At 29.9% G+C, this 15,246-nt stretch overlaps 9 protein-coding genes across 9 annotated transcripts; 5 read left to right on the top strand and 4 right to left on the bottom strand.

The window, feature by feature from the left end:
* Nucleotides 1-13: 13 nt before the first annotated feature.
* BX663DRAFT_533598 (pyridoxal phosphate-dependent transferase) lies at nt 14-1,284 on the bottom strand (the record flags this gene model as incomplete). Its single annotated transcript, XM_051530539.1, has 2 exons — nt 14-991; nt 1,057-1,284. 2 exons carry the CDS (start codon nt 1,282-1,284, stop codon nt 14-16), a joined length of 1,206 nt encoding a protein of 401 aa, XP_051377970.1.
* Nucleotides 1,285-1,891: 607 nt separating this feature from the next.
* On the bottom strand, nt 1,892-3,316 carry BX663DRAFT_526679 (PQ loop repeat-domain-containing protein). Its single transcript, XM_051529943.1, has 5 exons — nt 3,286-3,316; nt 3,083-3,181; nt 2,902-2,996; nt 2,765-2,838; nt 1,892-2,693 (listed from the first exon to the last, which is right to left on the bottom strand). The coding sequence occupies exons 4-5, from the start codon at nt 2,832-2,834 to the stop codon at nt 1,969-1,971; spliced, it is 795 nt and encodes a 264-aa protein (XP_051377969.1). The 5' UTR covers nt 2,835-2,838; nt 2,902-2,996; nt 3,083-3,181; nt 3,286-3,316; the 3' UTR covers nt 1,892-1,968.
* Nucleotides 3,317-5,582: 2,266 nt separating this feature from the next.
* On the top strand, nt 5,583-7,005 carry BX663DRAFT_556294 (dehydrogenase E1 component-domain-containing protein; the record flags this gene model as incomplete). Its single annotated transcript, XM_051531703.1, has 4 exons — nt 5,583-5,639; nt 5,702-5,968; nt 6,055-6,522; nt 6,592-7,005. The coding sequence occupies 4 exons, from the start codon at nt 5,583-5,585 to the stop codon at nt 7,003-7,005; spliced, it is 1,206 nt and encodes a 401-aa protein (XP_051377968.1).
* A 51-nt stretch (nt 7,006-7,056) lies between these two features.
* On the bottom strand, nt 7,057-7,686 carry BX663DRAFT_526674 (uncharacterized protein). Its single transcript, XM_051529942.1, has 3 exons — nt 7,642-7,686; nt 7,403-7,587; nt 7,057-7,339 (listed from the first exon to the last, which is right to left on the bottom strand). Exons 1-3 carry the CDS (start codon nt 7,670-7,672, stop codon nt 7,076-7,078), a joined length of 480 nt encoding a protein of 159 aa, XP_051377967.1. The 5' UTR covers nt 7,673-7,686; the 3' UTR covers nt 7,057-7,075.
* Nucleotides 7,687-7,848: 162 nt separating this feature from the next.
* On the top strand, nt 7,849-9,307 carry BX663DRAFT_526670 (Cut8 six-helix bundle-domain-containing protein). Its single transcript, XM_051529941.1, has 6 exons — nt 7,849-8,115; nt 8,194-8,361; nt 8,425-8,654; nt 8,713-8,836; nt 8,902-9,034; nt 9,096-9,307. Exons 1-6 carry the CDS (start codon nt 7,986-7,988, stop codon nt 9,223-9,225), a joined length of 915 nt encoding a protein of 304 aa, XP_051377966.1. The 5' UTR covers nt 7,849-7,985; the 3' UTR covers nt 9,226-9,307.
* A 472-nt stretch (nt 9,308-9,779) lies between these two features.
* On the top strand, nt 9,780-11,702 carry BX663DRAFT_526664 (uncharacterized protein). The gene is made up of 6 exons (XM_051529940.1): nt 9,780-10,227; nt 10,301-10,364; nt 10,439-10,529; nt 10,592-10,644; nt 10,732-11,300; nt 11,381-11,702. The coding sequence occupies exons 1-6, from the start codon at nt 10,001-10,003 to the stop codon at nt 11,661-11,663; spliced, it is 1,287 nt and encodes a 428-aa protein (XP_051377965.1). The 5' UTR covers nt 9,780-10,000; the 3' UTR covers nt 11,664-11,702.
* A 158-nt stretch (nt 11,703-11,860) lies between these two features.
* BX663DRAFT_526658 (mitochondrial ribosomal subunit S27-domain-containing protein) lies at nt 11,861-12,481 on the bottom strand. The gene is made up of 2 exons (XM_051529939.1): nt 12,012-12,481; nt 11,861-11,949 (listed from the first exon to the last, which is right to left on the bottom strand). Exons 1-2 carry the CDS (start codon nt 12,301-12,303, stop codon nt 11,915-11,917), a joined length of 327 nt encoding a protein of 108 aa, XP_051377964.1. The 5' UTR covers nt 12,304-12,481; the 3' UTR covers nt 11,861-11,914.
* Nucleotides 12,482-13,970: 1,489 nt separating this feature from the next.
* On the top strand, nt 13,971-14,411 carry BX663DRAFT_443979 (uncharacterized protein; the record flags this gene model as incomplete). The annotated part of the gene is made up of 1 exon (XM_051523596.1): nt 13,971-14,411. A coding segment is annotated over one exon (441 nt), but the record flags the coding sequence as incomplete, so codon positions are not given.
* Nucleotides 14,412-14,556: 145 nt separating this feature from the next.
* Nucleotides 14,557-15,144, top strand: BX663DRAFT_462724 (uncharacterized protein; the record flags this gene model as incomplete). The annotated part of the gene is made up of 2 exons (XM_051523978.1): nt 14,557-14,805; nt 14,893-15,144. Coding segments are annotated over 2 exons (336 nt in total), but the record flags the coding sequence as incomplete, so codon positions are not given.
* Nucleotides 15,145-15,246: the final 102 nt, after the last annotated feature.

Here is a 15,246-nt window from a genome sequence, read left to right as displayed (position 1 = left end):
GGGGTATACTTCTTTAAGCGGATTCACTTGAAGTAAGCCGTAATTCTTCATTTTCTAAATTTTGACGAGCCTTAATTGCGTCGCGTACAACTTCTAATAAAGTATCTACACCTTGGCGATCAATTTGATGATGCAAAACAATACGAGCCTTATGTCCCATACCACCCAACTGAATATTACGTTCAGCCAAGGCAGGAATAAGATCACGTTCAATTTCGAGACCAACTCGAGTAGTATCAATAAAGACCATATTCGTATGAGTAGGTATTTGAAGATCAATACCCATAGCTACAAATTCATCTGCTAAATATTTGGCTAATTTGTGAGTTTCCTTCATGGTGGGTACAATGTTATCAATAGCATATTTAGCAGCCACAGCCATAAAACCAGCTTGTCTCCAACCACCACCAAAGAGTTTACGATAATAACGAACACGGTCAACAAATTTAGCAGAACCAACCACGATGGAACCAATAGGTGCGCCTACACCCTTAGAGAGACAGAGAGACATTGAGTCAAAGTGCTTACCATATTCTTTAAGAGGAATACCTGTCTCTTGAGAGGCATTCCAAAGACGAGCACCATCAAGATGCATAGCAAGACCATGTTGACGAGCCATTTGAGAAATTTTTGCAATTTCTTCAATAGGGAATATCATACCATTTAAAGTATTTTCAAGAGAAACAACACGAGTAGGAGCAGAATAGATATCATTACCCAAAAGATTAGCCTTGATTTCATCAGCAGTAATATGAATACCATTAGAAGCAATCACGGGGGAAACAGAAGCACGAGAGTGAATGGCAATACCACCTGCTTCCCAAAGGAAAACATGCGCACGATGGTCACAAACAACAGAGTGAGGTGGATTTACCAAATGAGTACGAAGAGCAAGTTGATTTGTCATAGTACCACTGGCACAGAAGAGAGCAGCCTCATGCCCAGTTAGTTCTGCCATATAATCTTGAAGATCATTTACAGACTTGTCTTCCTATTATTTAATTATTTATTTAATTTCTGTATTCATTTATTTGTTTATTTGTTTATTTGTTTTACCTGAAAGACATCATCATTTCTAGAGGCGTACTTCATAAGGTCAAACATTTCATCCGTAGGAGCAGTGACAGTGTCACTTCTAAAGTCATAGAGTTTGGCATTAGAATTCACCTTTTTATGCTGATCAGACACCAAAGTACTTGTATAGTATGCATGAGGGGCAACTGTAGTTGAAAATAGACGACGAGACACCAAGGGGGTAAGCAAGTTTCTTGTAAAGGACATCATATTACTAAAAGAGGTTCCACTCTGTAAAAAAAAATTTTTATATGGTTCCACTCTGTAAAAAAAAATTTTATTTAGTAATTTTTTTTTTCTGTATTTATATGAATTTTTTCAAAGTTTTCGGAGATTTTATTTGATTGTGACGGGTTCGTATTTTTGTTGGTTCCTGAACTTGAAAATACAATTTTTTTTTTTTTTCAGTGAAATAGAGTCACTTAATGACTCAGGCTATTAGCTATTGGGGGAGAAAAAGAAATAAAAAGTTTCTAATGTTTAAAAAAAGACTTCTTTCAATGATTTAAATATAGAAAATTTAGCTTCTACTAGCCGTCACAACTTGTCTAACAATTATTATTCATCATGGATACCTGATAATTTATAACAAATAAATCTTGATTATAGTTATTACTTAATCTACTTTAAAGTTTATTTATTGAGAATTCAGAAATATTATTTAAATCGTTATGTATTTAGACCAATCTTTGGCATTATCCTTTTCTATTTAAATATTATTCTTGTCGGTTATATTTGAATAGTTTTTTTTTTTATTAAAATAACCGTTATCATGATTGCCTTGACTTTTTTTTTTCTTTCTTAATAGCTATATGCACTACTACCAACTGTCAATAAAAAAAAAAAAAGTGGTGGGAAAATTAAACAGTCTTTCATTAAAAGCTAATGTCCGTATTATATTATTAATTTATTAACATCTCGTAGAAAATTATAATACAAAAATTGTCCAAAGATAATTGCGTCAAAGAAAAATATACCTAGACTACCTATTAAATAAGGAAGTGACTCTATGATTCTATCTTTTGTATGATCTGGATAAATCAAAATACTTGCTGCATAAGTTAAATTACCACAAACAGCAAGACTAAACGAAAGAATGGAAACTCCTTTTGTTGAACGACGTTTATAATTTTTGCAGATTTGTGGAATACGAGATAAAACATAGAATGCGGTACAGAGCCAAGCCAATATACAGCCGAATAGATTGAAAGTTTCATTTGCTGTTGATGATATAATATTACTATTGCTGGTTACTGATGCATACAAAGTTGTTTTTGACAAGCCTAGTTGAGAGCCGAATAAAAGCAACCCCATAAAAGTAACTGTGCCCTTTGTAGAAGTTTCATTGATGGTGCCATAGTTAATCATCAAAGTTGTTTTCTGTGAGTTATCATCAAATGGTTTTAACAATTCTAAGGGATCTTCAAAGGTTATAAAAGTACATTGTTCTTCATCATTAATTTGTGTATCAAAGTCGTTTGTTTTCGAGTTATTATTTTTACGAAATTGAAAATATTGGTATATAAGAATGATATCTGATAGAACAAAATAAAATGATAAATAGATTTGAAAGCGTAATTGATGATTCAGTATACAACTAACCAAATTTCCAATATCACCTATATATATTATTATTGTAATTATTAGTAATGTTATACATATACATATATGTGTGTTAAACAGATTATACCAGCTAACCATAAATATAGAAGATACAAGCTGAGTCCTTCAGCTGATTGTAATTTATAATTTTCTATCATTTGGCTGTTTTATTTTGATTAGATATTATATAAGTCTAAACTTTTATTTGTCTCCTTGATTACTTACGGTATTTGAGCACATAACCAACAAAATATGGATATAGTTCCTAATAGAGTACTTCATGTGTCTGCATATTCATGTACATAAGCACTAAAAACCTTCTATATAGATATATATATATATTAAAAATAATATGAATACATTGCGGTTTATACCTCTTTTATATTAACATGAATGATATACTTACATGAGTCAATTGAACATAAGAGGTAGTGACTTCAAGAGGTACACAGTTCATTGAACAATGCCTATTAATATACGTATAAAAAAAAAGATAAAGTTAAGGTATATATATGTATATATATATATAATATACGAGTGAAATTTAACAAATGAGGCTAAATGAAATGTTTTTTTTATTATATCTTCTACACATCTATTTGTTAAAGGAAAAATACTATAGTTAAAACAAGCCCAATTACATTACTTTTATAACAGTAACACATAATTAAACAGAAACACTATTGTCTCAAATTCATCTATTTTAACCACTCACAGGTTATATTTTAGTGATTATCCTTTAGAAGCGAGTAGCAAATGAATTTATTATTTGCATAATACGTGTGCTTTTAATACTATTATTTAACATCAAAATTCATGTATATACAAATATGTATATGTATGAATAAAAGATGTTGTAGCTATGGAATACAAATAAACATCCGGTTTTGCGTTGCTAGGCAATGAAGTTTATGCCTTGAAACTGTAAATATATTATTAAATGGTTATACATATATGTATAACAACTGTAACAAAAGACTAGCATTGAATTCATATCAGATAATAGTATCACTTCTCTTTTACTGATGTTAATATGGAGTGATAGTTGTAGTATATAAATGATATCAATAAGTTTTCTATCGATCACTTCAAGTTGAATAGGAAATAGTAGGTGGAAATAAAATTAAACAGGAAACGCATCTCGATTACATTATGAATATTGAATTCATTTGGAGAAGAAAATGAACTTTTATCCCAGATTACTCCAATATATTAGACTTGAACTATATGTAAAGAGAGGAAGTAAAAGTAAACAAACATTTAATTCACATGACAAGCAAATTCAAACAAGATATCGTTTTGATCTTCTTGATATACTGTGTAGTCAATGCAGCATATTACAATGTAGACATTACTATATTATTTGAAACCATATATCTAGTCATTCAAAAATATGAGATCAAAGTGGATAACAAAGCTATTATATTGTAACAGCTCATAACTTTATCGCCTAAACTTATAAAAAATGACACTCTTTCCAAGATAAAAGCTACTTTTGAATAGGGGCAATTATTTAATTTGAATACCTAGCCTCTTAAAACCTAATGCATCAAGTCAAGTTCACTAGAGACATTTATGCTTTTATCATTTAGTCAAATCAACATCTCAATGATATAATACGTTTCATGTATCCTTATTTTTGGATAATATTGAACATGTGCTTTAAATCTACTACAACTATAGTGGCACCTAATAAAAATAATACTGAATTCTTTCCAAAAACCTATAACCCATTTGATCCTGAGTCAACATTAGAATAATGTGGGTATTCTAAACACCATGTGGCGGGGATTCCATTACTATGTAATGGATAAAATTACCATATCTATCTTAACGAGTACGCAGACTAAAAAAAAAAAAAAAAAAAAAAAAAAAAAAAAAAAAAAAAAAAAAAAAAAAAAAAAAAAAAAAAAAGAATGCCATTCGAAAGACATATATAACATTGTTGTCTAAGAAAGTATGTAGATTCGAGTTATATAAAAAGATTCTTGAAAAAAAAAGTACCTATTAAACTTATTTATTTTCATGCCTCTTCTAATAACTTTCACGATTTTGAGACTTCGCCAATCATTTTGGGTATGGTATTTATATGAAAATACCTAATGAAAAGGAACTACCAAAAATAAATTTATAGAATTGCATTTGTACTTTGAATACATTAGGTCATATTGATACACAATAATGCTTCTATCTATCAAAAAAAAAAAAAAAAAAGAAATAAGTATATTCAATTTTAATAATATAACACACCCTTTCAAAAAAAAAAAAAAGCCAAGCTAATCATATTAAACAGACTATTTTTTTTTTATTATTGATGGCATATAAATTTATAATATTTTATAATAGGAATAGAAACTAATTCATGCGCGTTAGAAAATAAAATGCTTCAGGAAAGATATTCCTGATATCAGTAACGACAATAGTTATTGCATTCATAAAGTGCTTTTCAAGTAGATGGTATGTTTATTTGCGCGTAAAATATTAACTTGGAGATATTTCCTCGGATCTATTGCCTTAAAAATCATTCTTCTAGTTTATCTATATGTTTAAAACGGGGACTTAAATAATTGGGGTATTAAGGTAAATAAAGATATATTGCAGAAAAAAAAAAGGGAGCATATTCCTGCTTAACAATACTGTATGCATATATTTTTATATATGAATATGAATTTATATATACACATTCAAAAAATACTTTCTTCATATTAATAACGTTGTTAATATATTGTGTATGTTATCTTAGATACTTTTTAATATTTGGTAGGTGCATCTATTATTGTTATTAGCGGGGAAATTTTAATCTACTAAATAGGTTTTACATTTATATATTTAGTAATTCCTTAGAAATGATAATCATAAGAATAATACAGGGCATCTCTTTTCTTCCTATTCTCATACTATACTCAATGCTTAAAACAGTTGCTAAACGATTTATTGTGAGAAGATCAAATAATTATGCTATTGTAAATAAACATGGAAAAAAAATTAGAACCAAATTGTATATTTATCTATTTTTATTTCACAGCGTAATATTTGTACGACATCACCTGCAAGAATAGCCGAAAAGTCACCAACATCAGCAAGTGAGGATGAGACCATCAAGATAACATTACCTGACAATTCCTTTCAAATGTACAATGCTGAAGCCCCCTCACTTGAGCTAGAAACTTCTAAAAAGGAAATGTTGGACATGTACACTCAAATGTCAACAATCCGTCGTCTTGAAATGGCCTCAGACGGACTTTATAAGGGTAAGAAAATTCGCGGTTTTTGTCATTTATCAACAGGTGAGGTATGTGCATAGTATTTAAAAATTAGTAGGTAGCATTTAACTCAATCTCTCTGTCGCCCTCTTTTTATATATATATATGTATATAGGAAGCTATTGCTGTTGGTATTGAACATGCTATTACCCCTAACGATCATGTTATTACTTCTTACCGTTGCCACGGTTATACATTTCTTCGTGGTGCCTCAGTTAAATCCATTTTAGCAGAATTGATGGGTCGCTCAGCTGGTGTCTCTAAGGGTAAAGGTGGATCGATGCATATGTTTGCTCATAATTTTTATGGAGGAAATGGTATTGTAGGTGCGCAAGTACCTTTAGGAGCAGGTATTGCCTTTGCACAACAGTATCAAGGAAATGCTTCAACGACCTTGGCTCTTTACGGTGATGGTGCTGCTAATCAAGGACAAGTATTTGAGGCATTTAATATGGCCAAGTTATGGAATCTTCCAATTGTTTTTATCTGTGAAAATAATAAATATGGTATGGGCACTTCAAACGAACGTTCATCTGCATCCATTGAATATTATAAACGTGGTGACTATATTCCTGGTATTCGTGTAAGTAGTAAGGATACCATTGACTCTAGTTTGCTTTTACTTTATATACTGATGTTTCTACATACATAGGCTAATGGTATGGATATTTTTGCAGTGAAAAAAGCCGTACAATGGGCAAGAGATTGGACTATTTCTGGTAAAGGGCCATTAGTGATGGAAGTAACAACTTACCGTTATGGTGGCCATTCCATGTCAGATCCTGGTACTACTTATCGTACTCGAGATGAAATCCAACAGGTTAGATCATCCTCTGATCCTATCTCTCATCTTAAAAAACTTATACTGGAACACAATATTGCGACTGAAGCTGAACTTAAAGACATTGAAAAGAAAGTCAAGAAGGAAGTTGATGATGCTCAGAGAGAAGCAGAAAACTCACCAGAACCCGATATAAAAGAATTTTGGACTGATATTTATGTGCCAAATACAGAACCAAAAGCTATTCGTGGTTGTGAGCCCACTGTTTTTCATTATTATAGTTAAAAGTAAATCGTCATTTATTATTATTATTATCAACGTAATGAATAAATATAGACAATGGTATATTCTCTTTCTACAATAAACCTGCTTTTTTACAAATTTTTTTAAATTCATCAGAATCAATCAAGCCATCATGATTTAGATCAGCTTCATTCATCATTTCCATTACTTGTTGCTTTGTCCAAGATTCATATTGCATTTCGCATGCTTTAAGTAAGCTTTCTAAAGTAATGCCATTAACAGCAGGATCAGCCAACATATTAAAAGCTGTATCTGTTATTAAATAAGAGTCATTTGCTTCTTGTTGTGATATTTCTCCATCGTCTATATCACAGTCCTAAAGATTGACAAAAAAAATAAAATAAAATAAAATAAAAACTATATGAATTTTATTATTTACCATTAATTCTGTTACTATATCTATAAAATCGTCTTGTGTCACTGTTCCTTCCTTTTCTCGTCCTACAGATTCAAATAAATCCGGTATATCTGATTGTTCTATAGGCAAGTCCAAAGATATCAATGCTTTAAACAAATATTCAGTATCCAAGAGCCCTTCATCGTTTATATCAAAATCTTTAAATACTATAAAAATTATTTATTATCATAGTTATCATGTTCTTGATTATTTTAATATACTTTGTTTTAACTGTTTCTTAGACTTCTTCATTTTTTTTTTTTTTTTTTTTTTTTTTTTTTTTTTTTTTTTTTTGAATAAAAGATGAAAAGAGAAAAGATAATTGAAATTTTTAGGCACAATTATACAACAATAACAGTAACTGCGGCGGCATATTTATTATATCAATGTGAATAACTCTAATAAATACGTAATTTTTTTTTTCTTGAGTAGCAGTCAAGACATACACTAAAAATACTGCAGTACGCATGACAAACCAGTCACCAATATTATCATCATCACACATCGAAGCTTTCAGACACTGCTTTTTTAACTTTATTTATTTATTTTTTTTATCTTTATTAAAATGTCATCTTCACCAAGCCAAAATAGCCTTTTTAGACAACAGCAGCATCTATATCGTTCAGCTCATTTTTTAGCAAAATCGAAACCACCAACATTATATTCACCTCCTTCCAATGATGGGACAACAAAAGGTAAGAAGCGTCCATTTGAATGTATACATATACATATATATATATATATTTATTAATCTACATCTAATAAACTAAAAGGCCGTAAAAGGCGAGCATCTTATGAGGATGAAGAAATGACAAATAGCGAGAACAGTACTGATTATAAAACAATAACACTACATTCACTAAGAGAAGATAATATACTTCACGCTACAAAACGTAATCGAATGAGCACAAAAGGAGGATTTCCAATCAGCAAATTACTAGGTAAACAAACCAAGTTTTGTTGTAGATAATATTATATAAATACTAATTCATGATTCTGTACAGCTACATTGGATAAAGATAAACTTATTGAGTTAATTAATGATCTTGTTGATTCTAATCCACATTTAAAAAATGAAGTTGATGCCTTTATACCTCCTCCTACTACGCAATCAATATCTTTAGTTATTGGAAATCTCGAAAAGAAATTAATTGACAGTTTCCCTTATAACAAGACTTCGACAAGAGATGATTATACTTTCAATAGAGTCAGAACAATACTACTTGATATTGTTGTAAAATATAGATATATAGCATTGTATATAAATTATATACTGATATTATCAATTTTAGAATACATTAGTAGAATATGCTGAACATTTTATATCTTCACCAGACGAACATCCAACTACCTTATTTTCTTATCTTCATTATGCTACAACTGTTGCAAGTCGACTACCAGAATGGGATAACGATGGTATATAATTTAAACCATGAATCTATATATTTATTTATTTACTTACTTGTCTTATTTTCTATTAGTACATAATCAAATCAAAAGAGATTTAATGAATGAAATAATAGAATATTGGAAAAAGGCTGTTAATGTTGCATCTTCTAAAATAAACCAAGGAAAGATTTATGGCCAGCAGGTTGTAACAGAATGGGCTAAAGAGTAAGTAACGATCTCGTATCTACATTTAATTACGCTGGCATAACAAATTATGTTTATTTAGGCTTGTGCAGCACAATATAGAGACACATGGACAGTTTAGTGATGTTTTACAGCAATTCACAGAAAAACTAGGCTGGATTATTGGTGTTGATAACCCTTCTTTATTATCATCTAGGATTAACCTATGGTGATTTCTTTTTCTTTCTTTCTTTCTTTTCTTTTCTTTTCTTTTTGTAAATAACAATATATAAATAAAAAAAAAAGGCATGTAGCTCATTTAATGTGTATTATTAGAATATTTGTTACAAGTAGTGTATATAGTTTCTTACCCTTTCGTAAATCATACTTTAGATAGATATATGCAATCCTATTCCTAATCAATAATAGGGCCACAATACATATATTCATGAACATATACCCTTTTATTATGTTACTTGTCAATATACATTGCAAAAATTAAACGAAAAAGGAATTATTATTTTGTTATTTGTGGCGTTTTACTAAAATAAATAGTGCCGAATAGTACATAAAATACTGTCTTATTTATTTTATAGTATGTGTACATGAGAATGATCATATCAAAGAGTAATATGATGATATACACTCACTCACATTATCAAAGATGAATGATGTAGTTCTGAGTAAATATATATATATATATATACATATATGTATTGCTACAGCCTAAAATGGCTATAAATACATATTTATAAATGTATACAGATATATAAAAAAAAAGTTTCATGTCGTTACCAGCTTTATGGATTATGAAAGATTATAGTGTATATATAACATATATATTTTATTTAGCATAGTTTATCTTAGTAAACATTACATAACCTTTTTCTTCTTCTTCTTTACCTTTCTTTTTTACTCTGTTTCTAATCAATTATAAACATACACAATTTGTATATATATTTAGATATAACTGTTGATAAAATTATACAATATAGTATTAAATCCTTTATGTCGTTTGCCTCTTGCTTTTGGGCATTATTATCCCTTGAAAAATTTAAATTCATCTATTTACCCAAATATATAGACGAAATTGAGATCAGCTTTGGAATAACAATCGGTGACATTTTAAGATCTCGATCATTATTAGACTTTATTCACCCTGATGAATTGTCATTAGCTGCTACAGATCTATTGAATTTTGTTCAAACTACAACTTTAGCAGGCGCAATCACTAGGTATAAAACTTATGGCAATAAAAAAGAAGAAAAAAAAACATATTCATACAATATTAATGATTGTTAAATTCAGATGCCGTTTGCGTAGCATTAAATCTTTAGCTTATGAAAAATTAAAAGATGATAATGAAGGCATGGTATGTGTACGTTAAATATATCATAATAATGAAAAAAATGTCATGCTGCTTACACGTGATACTACATATACAAGGATAATAATAATGAATCAACTAATTGGGTTATAGCTGACGTAGTTACATACACAGCAACAGATAAAGTTATTCTAGCTTTCTTTCATACAGGTAGTTAAAATATAGCGTAAACTGAATTTATAATACTTGTGTAATTATGTATCTTGGAATAGATATGTCAGACCAAAACATTGCTTGCTGTGGAAGTGAACGAATAAGTACAAATGTGAGTTTATATTCCATAAACAAATATGCATATATATAACATATATATTATCTTCTTACATGCAAAATTTTATAAATATATACATAGGCTATTTATGAAATTTTGAATATTTTACAACAATATCATTCATTACAGCCTATCACAAGATATACAACATTTAGACTATTTCAAATTTATGACACTAAAGAAAAGCAATTGTTAATATCATGGCCATCCTATTTTAATAAAGATAAAAATCCTTATCACAATAGTAATACTGTTATACAAAATTTTGACAGACTGCCATTACTATATAACAACAATATCAACCAACAATCATATCGCATACAACAAGAAGAAATAAAATTTTTACTGGATCTTACAAACACATTTACATTACAAGAAATTGAAAGAAAAATAGCTTATACAACAAACTTCTCTACCTCTCTAACAGGAGTAACAGCTTATGCAACGTGTACTCATCATACTCATTCAACTTCTACTGTCATGACAGAGCCATTTGGCTTATGTGAAGTAGAAAGAATTATAATTATTTACGGGAGTCTTACTTTTAGTTTATTTCAGATAACTTCCCTTGATACCAACAAAAATCATCCATTGTCATTTCCATCTTTAGTTACCATGAAAACAAATCATCGTCAAGAACAACATTCAAAGTATGTAATCATAGTAGTTGTTATAGAAACAAATTAGTGGCTAATAATCCTTTCCTCCTTTTTTTTTTCTCTCTCTCTAGAGCTTATCGTATATCCAAAATTAATGAGATTCTTAATAATGATAATATCAAATTACCATTACCAACAGTATCTGCACAATTATTAGCTAATCATAACTTAACCACAACAACAACAATAGCAACAAATACCAAGGAGCACACGACAGGATCTGAAACCAATAATCGAAGCTCCTTATTAAAAACCTGGAGGAACCGATTTGGTATTCAAGAAAAGAAGTGTGAAAACTGTCAGACAAGTACAAGTCCTGAATGGAGAAGAGGTCCAAATGGTCATAAAAGGTAAGTTATGATAATTAATTTTTTCTTTTTCTTTTTTTTTTTTGGCATCTATTATAACAATCCAATCTATAACAGTTTATGTAATGCATGTGGACTACGATATGCTAGACTCATTGCTAAACATGAAAAAATAACGACAATGAGAAGAAAGTAAATGTGAACAATCTTTCTCGCTCTTTCTTTCTTTCTTTTTCTTTTTCCTTTTTTTTTTTAATATAAATATTATGTACAATTATATGTGTATAAATAAAACAATTATTTCTTCTTATTTGTAGCACGCTTGCCTTGTCCTATAAAATTTAAATATTAGTTTTCTGAACATGGGAATTTATTATTAAATTAACTATTTTACCTTTCTTTGGTGCACCCTTTCCTCGTCTCTTTCTTCTTGCAATCTCATCAAGACGCACCTTTTCATCCATATCAATTAGTTCAAGTTGAGGATACAAAGCACTAATGTCTCGGAAATGAACAAGTTTTTGTGGATGATAAGCAGCGATCGTAGGGCCAATTAACCGTTGCCTCAAGATCTTGTTACCAGTACGTGCACCTGTTGGATTGTATACATTAGAAAATATTTGGCAAGAAAGCTGTGATAATTGTGCTAATCTAGTTTTTGTTGCTGCTGCTACAGATTGGCTCATGTGTCGTAAAATGAGAAAGGAATAAAGAGAAAGGGTATAATCCTAACCCCGGCTAGAGAAGTTGGATCGGTACTTTAATATTGATTTTATTGATCGTTGTTGCGGTTCTTCCTCAAAGCCTAATCAATTTCATTGTCAATTATTTTGTCAGAAGCCATTCATCATAGACTGATCGAACTTTTTTTTTTTTTTTTTTTTTTTTTTTTTTTTTTTTTGTGCATGTAACAAAACATACAAGATAGCAAATACAAATCAAATATGAATTTACTTTTTATTGTTTCCAAAAGATAAAAAAAAAGGATAATTTTATGCATAGCTTTTTATTTATTTAAATTTGTATTCTGAACTAAACATTATTAGTATTTATTAAATACAAATGGATTAAGAATAGTTTTTATCAATTGAAACTTTCAATAGGACTCATATTGCTCACATGCGAATAAAAAGGATTTTATTTATATATACATATATAAAAAGACCAATGGACATGTAGTCTATAGAGTTTCTGAATTTGCCCTACTAGTCAATTCAAAAAACAAATGTTACAGCTGAAGAAAATAGGTTGGGCCACACAAAAAAAACTTTGGGCCAATTTTGAAAATGGGGCGCTTAGTTGAAAGCAGGACACCTACTTCAATTAAAAGTGACAGCAATATGAAGATTTAATAGTTTTATAGTATTAAATGTGTTTTATTGTTCAAATTACAAGTTATTAATTCGGTTTGTATAAACTATTTTTTTTGCATTATTTCTTATACTTTTAATAAAAATCTCAATTTTCGCCTCATTGTCTTAAGATAAAGTTGTTTGTGTAATACGATTAGTTAGTTTATTATGTAATCAGAATAACACCTGGCTGTTTGTCAGGTAAATTTCCATGTAAAATAACATTTGGAAGTTCTAATTTTAATACACCTTTTACCAAAATGATGTCGCAAGAAAAAAAAGATTAAAGTGTCGCACTTTTAACAAAAACAGTGTCGTATGTTTTTAGAAAAGAGTATCGCACAATTCAGGAAAATAGTGTCGTGCTTTTCAAAAAAAAAAAAAATGTCGCATACAGTCATTCCCAATGTGATGGAACGTAATATTTAAAAGAAAAATAAAAGAGAAAGAAAAAGAAGAGAGAAAGGGAACAAAAGGAAGTATAGTTTGAGACTGTTTTATTCAATTAAAATAAAGAATAAGAATTGAAAGTTAAAGAAAAAGTTAAAGATTATTTTACGTCTACACAACTGCTTGTATTTATGTTAATGAATCCTGAATCAAAGAAATAAAAATAACCATCAAAGAACATAAGCCATGAAACAGTGTTAGTATTCAGATATACATCTTGTTGATTCAAGAGACTGATTTCTATGGATTATCTATTGGGTAAAAAAATTATTGTTTGATCTGAGTGTATGTTCCTGATATTTTTTATAGTTTTATTTTATTGGATCAAAGACGACTTGAATCCTTTGTCAAGGTTATAAAAATAAATATTTAAAAATGATACGATGTCTTATAATTGATACATCTAAACAATTGGATGTCAATACGTTTTATATTATTTGCAAGATGTTATATACAGAGTTTTATTTCATATTCAGGCTTATAGTTTATCCTTTATTATGTAATTCATCTATTATAATATTACTTATGCTTATATCCAGAGCTTGTTCTATAACAGGCACAGCAAATTATTGTCTGTCTGTCGTCCTTCTTTGTCCATGAACCCCATCCTGTGGTTACCTATGCTCCCAATAGAACGTAGTCAACTCATTAGATGGCGGCTAGGCTGGCAACCTGGTGGTACTCGTAAACCTTGTCAATGCAAATCACACAATCTAACAAAGAAACACAGTATCCATTGCCTGCGCATCCATTCTCAATTACGCATGTCACAAGACGTAGATGACCCCATCTCATGTCTTCTCAATCGGATTCCCTCTCGACCGCCCAAGTTACTACACACACAGGCTTCTTGGCGAATACATTGGATTACCGTCCGAAGATTCCTCTATAAAGTTGACATGCTACAGTATGGTGTTCCCTACGATGATTTAATCCTACCTAATCTATCTTTAAACTCCCTTTTTCTTCTCTGGCTTAGCCAGCATTCATAAACTCCTCTCTCTTCCTCTTTTTTTTCCTTTTTCCTTCAGCCCAAGAAGGTTTTTTTTTCTAAATACAGAATTGAACTGGTCCGGGCAATTTTAGTATATAAAATACTTGTGCTCATTTGGATTTTATTTAATAAAACTCAACTTTTTTATAAAAAAATGTATCTTTATCAACGAAGCTGGATTTCATATAAATTTGAGAAATAATTGGGCCAGAACTGATACTAGAATACCTGCCATAGTGAAGACAACTAAAACAAAGACCCCATCTCATACGATTATTGGAGCTATACAAGCATCTAGCTTCATTCATGTAGCGATAAAGAAGCCACCGCAAAAAAAAGAGAAAATTCAAAGTAACAAGGCATCTACAAGCGAGAAAAGAAAAGTAGCAAACGTCAAAAAAAACATACTATAGATGAGTTTATTAGAGAAGAACCAGCTACAAGGTATGTTGATAATAATAACGAGAGCAGTGCGCAAGATAGTTCAGAATCGATATCAAAAGGATACGACAACTGTGCACTTTATCAAATTCATAAATGTTCTGCTTGATATCTTGGGATCTTAATGAAGCTCTAAAAGGGAGTTATTTGGTGATGGACAACTGCGCTATACGATTAAGAATTATTTTATTTATAACAAAAATTTAAACAACCCATGTGAGCACATAATACTGGCGTATTGGATTGCCCGGGTCAGTTCGAGAAAGGATAAAAGTGTACTAAAAAACCTTTTGATAGGCAAAAGGGTAAAAAAGAAAGAGAAGGGAAGAGGAAAAGCAAGATATATCAATAAATACTAGATTCAGAGTTACGTAACCAGTTTACAAGTTTTG

The sequence above is a fragment of the Cokeromyces recurvatus genome, assembly GCF_025118155.1.
Source record: "Cokeromyces recurvatus strain NRRL 2243 chromosome Unknown BX663scaffold_47, whole genome shotgun sequence".
In the NCBI taxonomy this organism is placed as follows: Eukaryota; Fungi; Mucoromycota; class Mucoromycetes; order Mucorales; family Mucoraceae; genus Cokeromyces; species Cokeromyces recurvatus.
The sequence above is the reverse complement of the archived record's forward strand: the minus strand, read 5'-3'. Positions and strand labels throughout refer to the sequence as shown.